An 18,560-nucleotide genomic window follows, 5' to 3' on the forward strand; every position below is an offset into this window, starting at 1 on the left:
GATAAACAATTTTTTGCTTCAATAATGGTGTTTATATCTTCATTACCTGCTGATAGTTTTAATAGGTATAGCATAAAGGTGATACCGAGTAATTGCATCGTGTCTATAAGACAGCTGGCAACAAACCCAAGGAAGCGTTGATGTATACTTGTAATATTTCAATATAATTCTATATCATCTTCAGACTGAGGTGAAAGGAAATTTAAACACTGCGAGATGGTACATCAGCATCGTGAAAATACAAAACAAAGAACAGACAGTTGACAGTTGACGTGACAAACAAAATTTTCTAAGTCAGAGCTTTGCAACATCACATCCATTTTGTTCATTTACAGTGCAGTCCAGAAATAAGCGTGCTACGCAGGCGCAAAACACACGCATGTTTTTGGTGCACACGCGTTTTTAAATGCATGTTGTTTTCTTTTGTTATTCAAACTCGTATATTTAGCTGTGATGTTCATTGTTTTGCATGAAACAATAGACAGAGACATAGCTTCTGACCTATATGCAAATTCTTCGCAATAAAAGCTTGTAAGATCAAAGTGCTTTCCTGAAAATTTGCAGCACTTAATTATTTCGGGGAAAAAAAAAAAACAAGAAAGAAAGCAGCGCTACTGAGGAGTTTTTGTAACATTCCAAGTTTTTCGCGAACTTGAAATACTGAGAATGGCGCTACAGAGGTCGTCATGAGATAACTGCAAGTGAGGCTCCGATTACCGAAAGTAAAAACCACGGTTTCAGGCTCTTCAACAAAAGACGATGGTAAAAGCAGACCAAAGGGAAGTGTGTTCTGTTCAGTAACTTTTTTCAATGCCTTCACTATCCATTTAAACAAACAATATTTTGCAGGTGTAGCTGAAAGAAAATTAAACAGACTGCACTGAAAGGTGCTTGTATCTTTTCATGAATTCGGACTTCTGTCACACAGGGTTTCGAATTCGATGTCACACTTTGAACTTTCATGATGTATGCCTCCAGCCAGCCTGTGGTAACTTTTCTCCATAAAACTAAACTAAAGAAAGAGATTGATGGAGCAGATATCTTAAGGCTTTTGTTTTCAACTCCAAATGCATTCTAATGAATCTTTCAGTAAACTGGCCTCGTTGGTCAAAAGGGCACAATGCCGGTATCCAAGAAGTCTTTGCAAATTTCTTGCACACATGAAAACAATCCATTTGAAATACTCGACAAAGTATTACACATGGTGTCCATGGTGTTTTGTTTGCGATTGAGTATACTCCTTATTTCGTTTTCCATGTGAAATTGATTTTACCGCATTTCACGGCGCCATTCTTTCAAGGGACGTATACAAAACATGGACCCCAGAAACTAGCAAAAGAACCTAAACAATGAAAAGACAATGGGCCAATTTATACATACTAATTATCTTTGATGAAGGCGCATTTTTGATGCACGTGTTATAAACGCAGACAATTTTGTGTGCGCAATTTTCTAGTGTTCGTTTCACACGCCGTTTTTGGGACGCTTATTTCTGGTCTGCACTGTAGATCATCGGTGACCCCTATTTTTTTAATCATGAATCACTTACTTTACTTACTGTCTACAAAATAATTTATGATAAAATGAAAAATTTCCCACTGTAAGAAGTTACCTGTTTTTAAAAATTTTCTTTTCTTGTGTAATCGAATTCCGGATGTAGAGCTTACGAAAACGCTCGTCGAGGATGAACTCTACTGTTTACGACATCCCTAGCCGCATGCAATTATCTTAATTAAAATCCCACTCCTAAAAACCTATGCACAGAAACCTTCACTCTAACAGTTTATTTTTATGATTTTCAATGGACGAGCAGATGAGGCTACATCTTGTTATTATGACCAATTTAACGATAAATTATTTTCTCTGAAACAAAGTTGTCTTTTTTTCATTTTTGGAGTAAGTACTTAATGACCTAACTCTAGGCAAGAAGCGAAGAAAATTTCGCCGTAGGAAGATTTTGGCGCGAATGTCCTTAAATTGAGTTAAGTCAACTTTACAGTAAACACAAATTATTAATGAGCATCAAAAGGTTTATGTCAATGGTTCGTTCACACTCGAAACCTGCCAGAAATCCAAACTCAATGTATTGATAAAGAGACTGATTACTTTTGAGGAGGTTTTTCTTTTTTTTCACAGCACGAATTTTTCCACGGCTTGGTGGGAATGATTTTATGGTGGTATGATACAAATTCACACCATCTTAAAGGAATTTCACGGAAATTGCGCTTGTTTTAAATAATTTCACAGTGTCTGCCATGAAATCGCCATCATCGTGAAATTTACATAAGCCCCCTTTTTGTGTGAAAGGTCACATTTATTAACTAGGTCACCAAGCAAAAATCTAATATGAACGTAATGACGACGCTACACTTACACATCCATCCTCTGTAGGCCAAAAGCATCCTCAGTGTATATTGCCTCAAGTAAAGAAGCAAAGCAAAGAACACCACACCAGCCAGAGTAGATATAAAAACAAGCCGGATATGATAAGGATATGCTTCATCTAAGTGTAGTAAATGTGTCACTTTCCACAAGACTCCTGCAAATGGCTGTAGGAAAGACAGTTTATAGAAGTCTGTGGCATATAGCATGGCACCAATAGCAACTACAGCAGCTGATAAGTTGGACCAGGTTGTTGGCCATAATCCATTGGCAATCTGTCGACTACAAAACATAAGCACACGAGAAAGTTTTAGGGAAGTAAAAGGATACATAACTGCATTCAAGAAAGATGCACTTCTTCTGAACCAACAGGAAAGAAATCCCTTATTTCCTGTTGGCTTTAGGAAACTCAGAAAATCTGGATAATTTTCATCCACTCATGTTTACCACTACCACTTAGCATGGTTTTAATTTGCTTTGCAAACCCACCGCCTCTGCAAATAGGTTCATGTGCTAAACTCGCTTTTAACAGTTGTTACATACGACTCAAGATTCAAAGTGAGAAGAAAAGAAGAAACTGTTTTTTGACCATTCAGTTGAAAGGACCTAAATGTACTGACTAGGAATGCAACATTAAATATGGTAAAAACTTCACTTTTTCGGAATTATTTGAAGCAGAAGAACCTGCCAAAGCATGAACAACAGAGTTGACAGGTCCATGTCACAAATGCATTAAAAAAGTGAACAAATAATTACTTGTTTTTGAGTCATAAAAAACAAGCAATAGGAAAGAGTTAAGGATTTTTTAATTTCAAAAAATTAATGTGGTAAGTACAGTCTGTAACATGCAAAAAGCTTTGTGGGCTTACTTTGCCCAGAGTTTGATATGACAACGTAAAAAGAAAGTTGCCTGGATCTAAATTAAATGCAACATTATTTTCAAATGTCAAACATTAATTTACTGTTTGACAGTTTAATCAGAGCTTTAAATTTTGATCTTGATCCTTATGTTCCCAAAAAATTGTTTGTTAGCTTTGCTTTTCAACAATGTCAATTAACAAAGATGATGTTGATCACTTGAGTGGGTCTTCACTGCACGCAATTTTTTGCACAGACACATATAAAGCATGTGCATATAGGCCTTGGCCGATTGTGCTCGCATAATTTTTGGCATAATTGGAGCAAAAAAGCATAATTTTTTAAACCAGCACTGCCACAGCATAATTAGCAAATTTTAGCACTTTTTGGAGCATAAATTCATAAAATTTGGTAAACATGGAGTATTTTCTACAGAAATAAATAAATTTAGGTAGTATGTTCTTTGCAATGAGTGTTTTAGCTACACTAACAGTAGTATTGACTTTGTTCTGACATGCTTAGTTACTAGGCTTCTTTTGGTGAATTCTGCGTGCGCGGTTAACCTTTTGGAGGAGTCTGGTACTCTGGTTTCCCATCCAGCTTCACCTGGGGATTGTGTAAGCTAGCACAACTGCCATACGACACCAACATTTGGTGTCGTTATTGCGTGCCTACAGGTACAGAATGTTTGTCATCTTGTGAGCATAATTGAGAATTCTGGCATAAATTATTTGGCAAAAATTTGAGCACTATTAATAGCATCAGAAACCCATATGGATTGAAATGTGTCATGGGTGTTCACAGCTTCCGAGTATTCAGTGCTAAGTACCATATTTGGAAACCCCTTAAACTCCAGTTAATTTCGCACGAGAACATTGGTGGTATTGCATCACATTGTTCCTGCGAACTGATTGGTTGAATTGGCAGCATGGGAGACCCAATAACATAAACAAGCTTGGAGACTTAAAATTTTTTGAAAATTTCTCTCAGACCTCCTATTTGTACTCTCCGACAGAGCAGCAGAAGTTTTACGGAAAAAGCATTCTTCGCACAGAGTTCGCGCTGGATTTTGTATATAAAATTCCAGGAGTATTCAAGAACAAGAAGTTGAGTTTTCAAGGAAATATCTTTGTAAGAAGATTTCTATGCCATACATCGTGTTGCAGTATTTTCTTTGCTGAAAAAGCCTACCTTGATATTCTTTCCCACATCCTGCGAGTTAATTTCAAACACGGACATTTTATTTTTTTGCATTTAATCTTTCCCCAATAGTAAAATTTGGGCTCAATTTTTTAAATGTTTCTTTAACTTAGCATGGTGCAATCGTGACAATTTTCACCCAAGCAAAAATTCAAGGAGTTTTCAAGCAGTTTCCAACCAAATCCTTTTTTTCAAGGGCTTTTCAAATGCCCTTCAAGTCCAAATTAAAATTCCATGGCTTTTCAAGGACTTCGAGGAGTAGCACGAACCCTGTTTACAATTTATTATTACTCCTGCACACACGAAACAAATTTATAGAAAAGTATGTATGACAAGATTTCACTTTCAAGAAACGAAAATAAAACCACACAGACACCAAAGCGAAGCTTTTTGCTCTTGCAAACAGCCTTAGCTGATGGAATAAAAATTTATAATCACACGTCCTTTTTCGATACAGTTCCCGCATAGTTTGGTTAATAATCACCTCAAGAATGAAGGGTCCAAAGTCCATCTCAGATACAAACACAGTGACGAAATCATTAAAACCACTTAACTTTATTGAAAACACGCTTTCAGAAAACAAATACCATGCAATACACATAACCGTAAGTTACCGACACTCTGTTTTAACCGAAACAAGAAAAAAAATCGATGAAACAACTAGCTTTTACCTTTTTCTTCATTTTCGATTCGCAATACCATGCTTCATAAATCCACCATGTTCACGAGTTCATCGTGGAAAGGTCACGTCACTTGGTATGATATATAAATACATCATTTTGAATCTCCCGAGCGTGTTGTTAGATAAAATAATAACTTACTAAGATAATTCCTGTAAGTTTTCTAGCACAAGCAATATATCACAGGGCTTTATTGGTCACAACCGGCGTGCGGTTCCGTAAGCTTATGTTATTAAAACGGAGCTGAAGCTCTAGCTCAAATTACATGTCTGAATTAGATTTGATGAAAGAAAGAAATTATAAGTGACCACCCTCGAAATTTTCCATCACAATAGATCGCCAATATCCAATAATTAGTCAATGAAAATGGATAATTTTATCAAGTGTCCGAAAGAGTCCAAAACTCACCGAGTTCTGAAAGCACACTTCTTGAGAGTTGTGAAGGTGCTTTTAAGTAATTCAACTTCAGCTTCAGTCGTACTTGTGCCTTCAGCATGGAGACGGACATCGGGCCTTGTCACAGCCGCTCTGGCTTCAGCCATTATATCTTAACCTGTTAAAAGACGTATTATAAGACGGGTAAAGCTTTTAGGTACATACTGACTACGAAATCACGAAGTTCTTTGAAATGCTACATACTACCCGCACCAGGAACCAATCAACAATGAGCTAGGAAAAGCGTCAAAGGTTGTAAGCCAATCAAACTATTTGTTACTTCAGGGAACTTCATCAGCATCATCTCCCGCCAAATCAATCCATGCCTTGGAGAAATGACTTCTCTTCGAAATTTTCAGTTTTCCTGTGTTGTGGCTGTGGCCGACAATGGAGGAATCGGCAAAGATAACCGTCTTCCCTGGCATTTGAAGTAAGTTTGCTAAATGTGTTGCCCAATTTTTCTGCATCGCATCAGGAAATGCTCGCCTACACATGCACGTACTCTTCTAATTGAGTCGAGCTACCATAGATTTTGTTGTAGGTATTTGCCACAGAAAGTCGAAGCGTGATTCTTTTACCCAGCGATTAATTTATAAGATTAGACTACATAAAAGCTTCAAATTGCTTGTGTAATCTGTTACTTTTCCAATTTTATTTCCTTATTGCACGCGGTTGAAGTATTCCTGAATGTTTATGTTTCGATAAATGTATGATCGAAGTGGGTGTGGAAAAGGTGGGAGAGTTTCTATGGAGAGAATGGAACGTGGACGGAACGTTGACGGAACGTTGGGATTGTTGGATTGTGCTTGGACACATTCAGAGGGAGATGTGAAAGTTTTGATTACCATTATTTTTATGGCAAATAAATGAATTATTGCCACAATTTGTCAAAAAAATTAATATTTATCTGACTCTTGTTGTTTTTTTCTTGCAGAGGAGACATGAAGTTTTTCTCTCATCTCACATCAACAGTGACAAATGAGGGCAAGTATTGTCGCAAGCACACTGTACCTTGCCAATTCTTGTGAAATACAACAGCCTGTAATAAATTGCATTAGAATTATTCGGTTTTAACATTTTGGAGATGGGGCTGCTTGAAGCTAATCAATCACTTTTCGTGCGTTTTTATCGTTTTTTAGCACGTTGTTTTGCACTTTCTTGATATATTTACTGCTGAAAATTATACTAAAACAATTATTGTTCGCCTCAGGATCAGTGAAAATTGGGGAATATTTACCTCGACCATGTCTCGGTAAACATTCAGTGATATTCACTTTGCCTTTGACAAATAATTGTTAAATACAACATATCAGTATACACCATGCATGCAAGTGAATGGTGCTTTCCGCACATGCTGATTGGCTAACTGGGTGGTGATTAATATTATCCAAGTACTATTCACCTCTGAGTATCCAGTGCACAAGTTTTGAAATTTCTGACCACATTTTACAAAAATAAAGTAGTTTTAATTTTTGGTTTGCTTTTTATTCAACTTGTGTGGTATATACTATTTGCCTCGCCACTTTGCGGCTCGGTAAATATCCACCACTTTCCACCTCCGCTTAGTCAAACAGTCAATTTAAGACAAAAAAATATTGAAATTTATGTTTGCCAGTTACAAAATTAATGTACAAAACTTAAATCAATACCAATATGGTTGAATGCTAATTATTAATACCAAAATAAACTTGCTAATGAAGGAAGAAATGAAGGGATTGTTAATCTTAGAAAATGGAACCAACATTGTCCAATTTTCCTTTTTGAAATCAGGAAAGCAAAATGCTGTTATTATGGGTCGCAACACTTGGGAATCCATCCCAAAGAAGTACAGGCCTCTTCCACGCCGACTTAATATTGTGTTGAGTAGAACACTAAGGTGATGTGTTATTTACAATGTGAGAGGCAGTGTTATAGTACTGATGTTTAGAGAGTTGCCATGGATAATTTATTATTTATTCCTTTCCTCTGACTTATTACTTCCCAAGTCCACCAACCTTTAAGGCATAAGCTTCCAAGCTCGTGTGGTTGATGTATTTAGTAACTTGTATAAATTAAAACGCTGTGGTTTAGCGAGTGGATTTTGGACGCGTGACTGGACAGAACAACATTCCTAACATATTTCACGTGTTCACGGTTTTCACAGTTGTACTGTAACTCATGTGCACTAATTATAACATTGCGCAATTGCAGCGAGGCACCTGAAAAGGCTCTTCTCTGCTCAAGCCTGCAAGATGCACTGGATACACTTTGTACTACACCACACTCAAACACTGTGGAGAAGGTCTTTGTAATCGGTGGGGCTGCTGTGTACAAGGTAGTATATAAACTCACCAAAGTAATCGTATAGTTTGTTGACACAACTCTTGTACTAAAGATCATAATTATATATTGTTGGCTTTAAAGATACATGTAAATGTATTTTATTTTTGGCATTCAGCTTTAGACAGTAACTGTTCATCCAAGGCAAAATAATTTACCAGTCAGTCCTTGTACTGTTGATTGGTAGAAATAAAGCTGACATAAAACAATTAAAGTTAAAAAGTTAAAATTGGGAGAACTGTTCGAATTTTTGTTTAGATTTGGGGGAAAGTGGAAGTTTGGAGGTTGAGAAATTTTAACACAATTAGTAATCACTACCGAGAACGTCAATTACAACGGCCAAAATGTGAATGTCGAACGTCCAGCGAAGTTAAGTTCACGCCACAAACGTTTATTATTGAGAGAAAGGTCATCGTACTAAATAATGATAATTTCAAGACGATTTGTGCAGTGTTTTAGATTTGACATACCTTGAAATAAAGTGATACTTTCGGAACATTGCGTGACGTTTAGCATTCCCTGGAACATCTGGAAGTATGTAGATGATACTACCCTCGCTGAGTGTGTGGAAAAGAACGGAACCAGCTCGATGCAGTCGCGCGTTGACGAATTTGTTACAAAGTCACGAGCTGATGGTTTCCAGTTGAATGAATCGAAGTGCAAGGAACTTAGAATATCATTCACAAAGTCAGAGAGTATTTTAGAGCCTATTACTATCAATAATACGAACATTGAGATTGTTCCATCTGCTAAATTACTAGGTGTTATGATATCGAATGATTTGAAGTGGAATGTGCACGTAGAAATGATATGTAAGAAAGTGGCAATGCGACTCTACTTTCTTAGGCAATTAAAGCGTGCGAAAGTGCCAACTAATGACCTTTTGAGCTTCTACACCACTTGCATACGGCCAGTCGCAGAGTATGCATGTTCAGTCTTTCATACCGCTCTACCGCAATATCTCTCCGATCAGTTAGAGCGCCTGCAGAAGCGAGCACTACGCATAATAAGCAATAACGAGTTATCTTATCGACAAGCTTTAGAAGTTTTTAGCATACCTACCTTGTATGCCAGGAGAGAGGCGATTGGTAACTCAATGTTTCAAGACATATGTAATAACAATAATCACAAGCTTCATTCACTCCTTCCGCCACCTTACTCTGGCACTTTGCGTACACGGAAAAATCGCAAGTTCCAAGTCCCGCGTTTTAAAACCAATCGTTTCAGAGACAGTTTTATTGTAAGCCATTGCCGATAACATGCCCTTTTGCAACTCATATATATTAAATGATATGATTTTGAAAAATTTTAGCTGTATCTTAATTGTAATTTAGTGTTTACATAATAATAGCTTAATAGTATTGTTAAATTCTTATCAAATAACTTTCTTAATTTATCATTTTATATTTTATAGTTACAATTAATTAACGTTGTACATTTGTAAAAATTATCGTAATTCAGCCCTCGGGCTGCAAGGGTAATTTTAATAAAACTATCTATCTATCTATCTATCCATCTATCTCTCTATCTATCTATCTATCTATCTCTCTCCCTTTTGAAATTCACCATACATAATTCCATTTCAACTTGTTACAAGGGGTATGAGCCATAAAAAAGAGGGAAATATAAATAGCAAAGACAGTTTATAACTACTGGGACAAAAAAAGAACAGCAAACAGTGCTGTACTCTGATTTTAGGAAGTCCGCGAAGGAGTGGGCACGAGTGATGACGAGTAACCTCGAGTAACCATAATTAAGAAGTAGAATAATTACATTATCTTTTTATAATAATATTGTGGTTACTCGTGGTAAATGAGAAAATATTGTTTCCTTACTCCCAAAAACATTCATTTCCCACGAAAACCAGCTCTGCAAAGCATCTGCGACAATGCATGTGGAAGGTCTTTTTGCACCGACGTAGCAATTTGAGCGTGGAAAGTAAATGTGTTCCCCGGCTGTAAAAGCCACCATGTCTGTTTCGCGTTCATCTGCGACACTGCTTCGACCAACAAAATCGGCTTCTTCCGATGAACTGGAGTTAGAGGCATAACCCTTTACCAAATCCATACTTTAACGCTACTCACAAATAGCGTATAAAAGAAGGCAAAAATGAACAGGTCCCTTGCACTTACGTCACAATCTTCGCTTCGCACAGGACAACGCATTTTTCACATTCGAGAATAATAAACTATCCGCAATTTTTTAGACCAGTAAAAAGTCTTTCACTCATGTGGTCATATTGACAGAGTGGACTATAGATGCCCGTATAAAGGGTATAAAAGAAGATTTCTGAAACAGACAATCGGCGACAAAATTAGTTGAGACAGTTGCCAACAGAGCACACTGGCAACGAAACATTGATTGTTTGCAAAGAAAACTTGTCCAAAAAGTACGTTTCCGCGATACCCCTCCCTCCCCCACCCTAATCAATGTTGTACCGCTGTCGACAAGGCTCGTAGAAAACAGAAAAACACAACATTGTCCTGGGGGTGTGGGGGTGGGGGCCGTTTTCGCATCGAGCTTGAAATCGACTCTAAAGGATAAGAGTGTCTCAACAATTTTGACGCCGATTGTAGCTTTAAAATCTTGAGAGAGCTGGATCGAGGGGTAAATGATGTCAGAGCCTGGCTAGTTCAAGAATGCCATGCGACTGAATTAATATGCAGCACAGGAGCTTCAGGCTTTCAGACTTAAAACTTTCGTTTGGCACATGTAATAACCTGCATTTTCATGCTGAAATTTGAACCTAGTGAGTAAATGATGTCATTTTTCCCTAGATCCAACCTGCTGATGTCCAATTGGTCAGTTTTGTGAATTATGGCAGACCATGACATCCATAAGTTACACTCAAAGTACACATGTAGCCTTTGAATAAAAATCAAAGTTCAAATTTTTGCCACTTTTAAAATCTGAAAAAAAAGGAACCGATTTTTTTTTATCATAGTACCACTTTGATAATTTCGATGGTTATGGATATCAAGGATACCTGAAGTGTAACTACAGTGTAGTGATAAACAATGATGACTTGTTCTTTAGGAAGCAATGCAACATCAAGACTGTTACCGCCTGTACATCACACATATCTGCAAAGAGTACAAGTGCGATGTCCACTTTCCTGAATTTGACAAAAGCATTTACAAGGAAACAAGGTACAAAAACTACAACTCATTAAGGGTTCTCACTCCTTAAGATCTACTTCATGGCAATGTCAAAGAAAAATGTAATTTAAAATAATTCCAAGTTCACATTAACAAACTTTTTTGTCATGATTATGTCAGTTTGTTCAACTTATTGATTTGAAACTAATAGATCAGAAATGTACACTGTCACACAACTGAATTTGCCTGAACGATGTTAAACCTTTAAAAAGAAAAGAACATTAATTTGCGTGTCCACATTCTCACTTGTAAAACGTGAGTGCTGATATGGAAGAGGGCAGCACTCACTCTGCCTCCCTCTTTCCCTCCTCTTTGAGCGCTTGATAAGCAGGCTAGTATAATATACTTTACAGAATGATAATAAAAATTGCTTCTCAAAGCTCATTATTTTGCTCAGCGAGCTGGCCTTTTTAAAGAAAGGTGGCTTTTACCTTCTTGATATAAATCTCATGGCTCTTTCTTTGCAAAGACCAGTTGGCAGAAAAAGAAACACCATGATTTACATGAACGAGAAAAGCTTAAGTTACGATTGTATCATAACAAGCTCAACTTCAGCCTTGCTTCAAGTTAATTGATAGAAAGCCAAGTTACTACAATACTGTTAGTAAAAACCTGTCTGACACTTATTAGTGACCAACACAGCATGACTTTGTGTAAATTATATTAATATTGTTTCGTCTGTAAAGGATTTACATTGCCTTGCTTGTTATTGTAACAGCAACACATGCAGGTGTCTCTCTCTTGTGATGTGTCGATTACAGATTTCACCGGAACCATGACCTGAACAGTGGAAAAGGTCTTTTATCCGGTCATCTGTGTATCCTCTTAGGGGGCATTTGCATTAAAAAAAAAACCGAAAAACAAATACAGTACATATTACTCCAAGTAACTTGAACCATTGGTAAAGCTTGAAAGACTTAGAGAGTTTCTTGAAGCCATGAAGATGGCAAAAAATTTTTTCAGCTGACCAATAGAAATAATTCATTTTCTTGGCTCCTTGACCTTGATAAACCTTCTGGCTTGATGACCACGGCATGACTATTCTGGGGGTAGGGGATGAGGGGTGGGGTAGGGGGTGGTGGTGAAGGGTACTATAGCTGAAGCAACCCAAACCTTTAGCCTAAACACTATGCTTTAGATGATGACTAGGCCTAAGGTTGGCATTTATGAAAAGGTTTGGGTTGTTTCAGCTGTGGTCCCCTTCACCCCCCCCCCCTACCCCCACCCCCAGAATAGTCATGCCGTGCATGTGATGACCACTCTATTGAGTCACGATTGACCATCAAATCTGACTCTCATAACCGTATAAATGATTCAATGAACACCCTGTCAAGGCAAGTCACCGAACATTACACAAAAAAGAGAGTATTGCAAGTTAAAAAGCTTTTTGTCTGGTTTAGAAGCCAAAATGTTTACCATAACAGTGGTCTGTCAAATGTTTCAAATGTTGCCTTTGTTAAGCATTGCTTCCTACATGTATTATGGTGTCACTCAAATGAGGGCGAGGTTGGGGTTAGCCTAACCTAGACCTAGGTTAGCTAACCTTAGGCTATAAACCCTACCTGCACACAGGAAAAAATCCCCGATTCCCAAGATTGGTAAAAACGTGGCATCTTAGAATAAATTACTAAATTAAATAATAAATTACCATTAATTTACCAATTTTGGGAAAACCTACAATTGCTTATACATAATATTGGTAAAAGTATCCCCCCAAGTTTGTTGTTTTTGTAAATCGGTTAAATCTTGGTAAACAGGGATCAAGTGCAAATTAAAGCAAAGTCCTAAATCAGATTCTGGTAATGGTCAGTATAATTTGGTAAAACGTACTAAGCAACAAATATCAAAATCCCAAATTTGGAATGAACTTGGTATACCAAGTTTTAATTTGGGAAAAATTTGGTATTGGTGTTGCCAAAAAATTTAAAATTTCCAGTTTGATTAAATCAAGCTTAGCATCACTCTCACCCTTGCTTTTAATAGCAATTCAAGTTTCAAGTTTTATTACTTGCAAATAGCGAAGAGCAAATCACAGCAAGCTAGACTTTACACAGAACATTTTAGACATTTTTTATACAACATGTAAACACTACTCTTCGTGCTTTCAAATGTTTAGAAGGCAGATGGATTTAGGAGAAAAGAAGAAGAAAACAGTCTAGGTAAAAGAAAATGTAAGGAGGAAAACTACGGACTAAACTTAACTTCGGTTAGAAACTTTTAAATATCTTATTACTAAAAGGTATCTATCTTGGCATAGGAGTTTTCAGTTTCGAGAATTTCAATTATTATTACACGTAGTTTTGTTCTAAAAACAGTTGGATAAGTTTTTGAGACTACAATCCTGGCCAAAAGTAGTTGGGACACTTGAGCTGGATCACGTATGCCCCATCCCCCTTACTCAATGTTGGAAAATATTGTGTTTCTTTCCAACAAAAAGAGAAAAACAAATCACCCGGTTATCAACATTGTAATTAGGGGGAGGGGAAAGCTTGCTCACTGTCCCAACTTTTTTGTCTAGGATTATCCCGGCCAAAAGTAGTTGGGACATTTGAGCTGGATCACGTATCCCCCCTCCCCCCTTATCAATGTTGCAAAATATCACGTTCTTTCCAACAAGAGGAGAAAAACAAATCACCCGGTTATCAACATTGTAATTAGGGGGAGGGGAAAGCTTGCTTGCTTGCTGTCCCAACCTTTTTGTCCGGGATTGTAGTTGGTATCCCATTCCAGATCTTAATGCCCACACATGAAAATGCTTTACTTTGAACATTGCGGATTGTTCCGTAAAAAACGCTCAGATGTTAATGAGCATGCATGTGCTGCAAGACAATGCCGTCCCTTCTTCAACCATTCAGCTTGCCCATGTTTGTACTTAACCCTTTCACTCCTGTGGGGTTCCCCATTGAGGAGTAAAATCGTCTGGCGTTAGACAGAATAAAATCTATAAGTCTCAGTGGCCCTTACAGGAGTGAAAGGGTTATTAACCTTTCATGGAAATATGTAACCTGAATTTCTGCTGTCTCAGCGGAGGAGGTTCCCTGTTGCAGAGGTCTCTTTTCTTTTGCGTTCGCTAGGCACTCAGACCTCTGCAAGGAGGAAATGGAGGCGGCTGAAATTCAGGCTAGCAAACCCAAGTGACTTTAAAGGGCCACCGACAACCACTGTCCTTTGCGAGCCTTTGTTGTTGTTATTATCCGGGCAATCGAATCGGCCGGTTCGCTTCAGAAACATCCCGTGAAGAAGAACCTGTGAATTCGCTGTTCGATTTGTTTTTTAATCCAAACGCCTTCCTCCTTTCGTTCCATAATCTTAAGGTTGAAGTAGTGAGCCAAATAACATGGTGCGTTTCCTTCCTCTGCAGACGACCTTTCTTCACAGTTTTCATTTCACTTTTAACACGAACACAACACCCAAATAACGGCAAAAATACAATATTTAAACATTAAGGAAAATATTAAAAAAGTTTGAAGCTACTGGGCATCCAAAACACGACGATGTGAGGCGATGGAATTTGACTTTTCAAGAAATACTAGTTCCTGTATTACAGAAAATGGTGCCGATAGCTTGCACGCCCGCAAAGACTTGTGGTTGTCGGTGGCCCTTTAATAGCGAGCAGAGGAGGCGGCTGAAATTCTGGCTAGAAAGAAGTGATCCTCGTATATTCTAACCTTTGTTCAGAGCACAAGATGTACTGAGCTGTGTTATAATTAATAATTTTATTGCTGTTTTGTCACATTTTTTTTTCTATACAAAGATGTTTACCACTGCAAGATCTTTCACTGCCATTATTTTTCCTCTTGGCATAACAACTGGTCATGTTTTAATTGCATAACAGCTTCTACTGTAATGCCTAATATGCTTGGAAGAATTCCCACAGGGTATTCTAAATACACAAACCAATATCAAATTTGAAGCAGGTGTGGAAACTTTTTATCCTGCATTCTTGTCAGAACCAACTGTATCAAAGGGTCTGTTGTAGAGTTAGAAATGCCTGAAAATCCATATGAGCAACGGAACACTAGCACTCCAAAAATACCCTTGGATAGTTGATTAATTGATTGGGTTGATCCTTCATTGAGGGGTCCTTGGACCTCATAACGAAGTGTACTGCAGCATGTAAAAGTAACAGGACTGCTAACTTGCTTTATAAATTACTGTGTGCTTCATCTGGTGATGGAGTACTTGGATTAAAGTACTTATACAACTCGCAAAGAGAAGATAATGTTCCAAGTAGACCAACTGACCCTATTGAAAGCTTTTGCGCCCACAAGAGTCCTGGCGGTGCCCAGTTGATTGCCATTGCTAGATCAGCAGTAAAACCAATCACAGAAATTATGAGTCGTTTATGCAAGCTTCTTCTTTGTTTATGCCTGGTTGATGAGGAGCTTAAACTGCTGTCATGTGATTGAGATTCAGTTCTGAAAATGCAAAATGGAATAGATTTCTATTTCAGATATGGCTTAATTCAGAGTCTAATCATGAGTTGGGTTTAACTTCCCTCTCAGTTCACTTTACTTAAATAACTAAGTGCATCATATTTCACAAAGTCCTTGTCTGTTGATCGTAACTGCGTTGTACCCTGGTTCTCAGATCATTTTACAATTCCCCAACTATATCGATGCTTGAATATTTAAAAGTACTTTCACTTTCTGCATCCTAACCTTTTCATTAATTTTGCAATTATGCATTTCACTCGTAGTTGTCTGTGTCACATGGCATTTCTTGACTAAAGATGTCATAACGCTTGCTTTTGACATTGGGGAACGTTTCCCCCCCCCCCCCCCCCCCAAAAAAAAAAAAATTCCAACAACTTTTGGCTTGAAACTGCTTAAAACTACTATTAATGCTGAATAGTCCAGGCATCATTCACTTTTTATTCTGACCTCTATGGACACTTATTATGCGATTTGACCTGTTTTTTTTCTTTCTTTTAATTTTAATTTACTGATGCCATTAAGATAGGAATATGATTGAAAGGCAGAAGGATGCTGCCTTGATAGGAGTACTAGAGCAAGGTACAAAACACATTGATATCTTGATATAAGATGACTTTTCCATCCTTGTGTGCGATAAAATTTAAATTGTTTTTAGCCGTAAAAAATCATGTGACACATTTCAGATGAAAGTGGGAGTAGAAAGCTAAGCATGCAGATTTAAAGTTAACGTCGATTGGATAAATGTTTCCTAGTAAAACAAAAATATGCCAATTTAAGAGCTTGGTCAAGCCGTAACACACTGGAGTCAAGAGTTACTGTGCTTCTGGGTGAGAGATGTGCCGCAGGAGCCCTGGAACCCTTAGCCTATACCAGAGCTGGTTCAGCTGAATTTTGCTACCCTATACCAGAGCAAACTCCCCAAATCCTCCCTATCCTGTTTTTCAGAAACTACTGAGGTCACTGGCACAGTCTAGCCAAAACAAAACCTATACCACAATCGTTTCTTTCTCAAAAAGGATTTATTTTTACTTGTTCAGTTTGTTCAGTCTTTTTCTGGTTTCTTTAGTCTAGATAAAATTATATCTTATTCTAGACACAAACGCTCTGATTTATGTACCCTATCCTAGAGTAAACTGCTTGAAAACCATACCCTTCACAGCGGCATATACCTATATAGCTCATATATGGCAGTAACCCCGCCTTCCTCCCCCCTCCCCCCCTCCCTTCCTCCCGGGCGGCTTCTGGCCCTGTGGTGACGAACATTTTTGGTGACAACTCGCATTTTTCATCAAAGGTAACAAATTGAACAAGCGGCAGGAAGATGCAGTCACACAATGCGGGCAACAAGGACATTGGCACGGTATTCAACAAACGCTGCAACGTGAAATTTCAGCTGCATTGTCAGCAGTGGGCCATTTAAGTGACCCTCCATGTGACTTAGATAGCTGTCTTAGTTAGCTGTCTTGAAAAGCATGTAGTTGATCATTTTTGCAAAATAACATAAGCAATTCAACTTTATTGGGGGTGTTCTCCCATTTCTGAAATTCTATATTTCGAGAATGTGTCGCCGCGTCCCCGAGTCCCGACGTCCCAGAGTCCGCACGTCCCCTGTCCCTGCGCCCCCATCCCACTTTTCTACACAGCCAAAAGTTTGGGGGCTTTTTCACACGCGCGAGTGAGAGGCCATTGCTCATTTGAGAGAAAAGGAGCATTTATTTCGCTATCAGACTTAGTTTGAGGGAAATCTCTCACGTTTTGTACGTGCACGTGCTCATGTGCGCGTGCTAATGACGCGAAAATCGTGCGTAGTAGGGATGCGCAATGCAATACTAAGGAATAACCTTAAGCGTGTCCTAAGAAACAAGAAAAAGCATGCTAAAATAAATTCTTTTGTTTTCAAGTGGAAGCGTGTTGTGAGCGTGCTATCACCTTTAGCATCAAAATCACATGGAGGGTCCTGTGACGGGTGGCCAGAAGGACTTTTCGAGAATCCAATTTTTGAATAAATTAATGATAAAGTTAGTCTTATTTATTTCTTCAAAAATGATCTAACAGATTGGTAAGTAGCAATTTTCACACTGAGTTCAAAATTAACCCCTTGGAAAGTGATTTTTATCGTCCAAGCCCCTTTCCCATCTGGAATTTCCTGGGCCTCTGACCCCCCACGCCCTCAGAATTTCCAATTCCCTCTGTGGCTTGTTTTTGGGAAACACCATGTTTGACCCCACCATACATTGGAGGTTGGATTTTGAGATTAAATATTGTTTTAGGCTAATAAGGCTTAACACGCTATTGCTCCTAATCAATTGAGATTAAGATTAAGACTGAGATTAGGAGATTAGGACATTTTAGACCTAATTAGGCCTAAAATGATATTAATTTTAATCTCAAAATCCAACCTCTGTCAGGAAGCATTCAATGTAAGGAGGGGGTCAAACGTGGTTCTTTTTGTGTTTCCTTTCTGTGTTTTGCTGTTTCGTGGTAAATAGTAATGTCTCAAATGAAAAAAGATAACATTTTTAATTATCTGGGTTCACTCACTTGACCCCTGGCTTGTTCTTTTCCCCTTGCTGAATCTTTTTGATAAGCCACAAGTCTCTGATGATACAAGCTACCAGAGACACTATCCAACAATAAAGAGAGAAGTCCCATAGTTTGGCAGATTTTCCTGCAAGCAATTTCTTGTCCATGGCCCATGCTATGTGCTCAATAGGATAGAAAGTCAGACCAGAGAGAATGTCCACAAGATTGGTCCAACGGACAATTTTATATCTTTCCTACCAAAAAAATGGTTTGCAAAGTCGACATTTTATACAATGTTGGGTTTCTTTAAATGGAGAAAAGATAGTCTACAGTGTACCTACTCTGGCTATGTATCTGACATTCCACCTGTAGATCTAGAGTTTGTATTAATTTCTTTCTGCATACAGAAGTCACTTAAAAGAACTGCCATTGTCATATCCTTTGTGTTGCTGTGTATAATTCTACAGGACTGCAGACCATGATGGTCTAATTAAAATTCTTTGACCTCATTATTATTCTTTGGCTACGAGACTGTAAACATTGGTGCCTGGTGCATTTGGCAAAAAGTG

General features: G+C 38.0%; 3 protein-coding genes across 3 annotated transcripts in view; 1 reads left to right on the plus strand and 2 right to left on the minus strand.

Moving 5' to 3' along the window:
* The window catches only part of LOC138042667 (carnitine O-palmitoyltransferase 1, liver isoform-like), a 27,775-nt gene extending 21,990 nt beyond the window's left edge, over positions 1-5,785 (minus strand). The window contains exons 1-2 of the mRNA XM_068888616.1: positions 5,529-5,785; positions 2,375-2,664 (exon numbers count right to left, since the gene is read on the minus strand). Of these exons, the coding sequence (XP_068744717.1) occupies positions 2,375-2,664; positions 5,529-5,662 (424 nt within the window). The 5' untranslated portion in view covers positions 5,663-5,785. The remainder of the gene's footprint in view (positions 1-2,374; positions 2,665-5,528) is intronic.
* Positions 5,775-13,861, plus strand: LOC138042672 (dihydrofolate reductase-like). The gene is made up of 6 exons (XM_068888623.1): positions 5,775-5,985; positions 6,490-6,539; positions 7,326-7,431; positions 7,746-7,869; positions 10,911-11,023; positions 13,149-13,861. Exons 1-6 carry the CDS (start codon positions 5,891-5,893, stop codon positions 13,189-13,191), a joined length of 531 nt encoding a protein of 176 aa, XP_068744724.1. The 5' UTR covers positions 5,775-5,890; the 3' UTR covers positions 13,192-13,861.
* A 506-nt stretch (positions 13,862-14,367) lies between these two features.
* The window catches only part of LOC138042676 (peroxisomal membrane protein 11C-like), a 5,851-nt gene continuing 1,658 nt past the window's right edge, over positions 14,368-18,560 (minus strand). Inside the window, exons 2-3 of the mRNA XM_068888625.1 lie at positions 18,010-18,245; positions 14,368-15,450 (exon numbers count right to left, since the gene is read on the minus strand). Coding sequence (XP_068744726.1) covers positions 15,177-15,450; positions 18,010-18,245 — 510 coding nt within the window. The 3' untranslated portion in view covers positions 14,368-15,176. The remainder of the gene's footprint in view (positions 15,451-18,009; positions 18,246-18,560) is intronic.

This window comes from Montipora capricornis, chromosome 3, assembly GCF_036669925.1.
Source record: "Montipora capricornis isolate CH-2021 chromosome 3, ASM3666992v2, whole genome shotgun sequence".
Lineage (NCBI taxonomy): Eukaryota > Metazoa > Cnidaria > Anthozoa > Scleractinia > Acroporidae > Montipora > Montipora capricornis.

What these genes read in the sequence shown, in the direction of transcription:
- LOC138042672 (XM_068888623.1), top strand. Translation starts at nt 5,891, where the DNA reads ATGACTTCTCTTCGAAATTTTCAGTTTTCCTGTGTTGTGGCTGTGGCC. An exon ending in ATCAACAGTGACAAATGAGG is followed by an intron (nt 6,540 to 7,325) that starts GCAAGTATTGTC and finishes TTTTGAAATCAG; the next exon opens with GAAAGCAAAATGCTGTTATT. An exon ending in AGCATTTACAAGGAAACAAG is followed by an intron (nt 11,024 to 13,148) that starts GTACAAAAACTA and finishes TCAAATGTTTAG; the next exon opens with AAGGCAGATGGATTTAGGAG.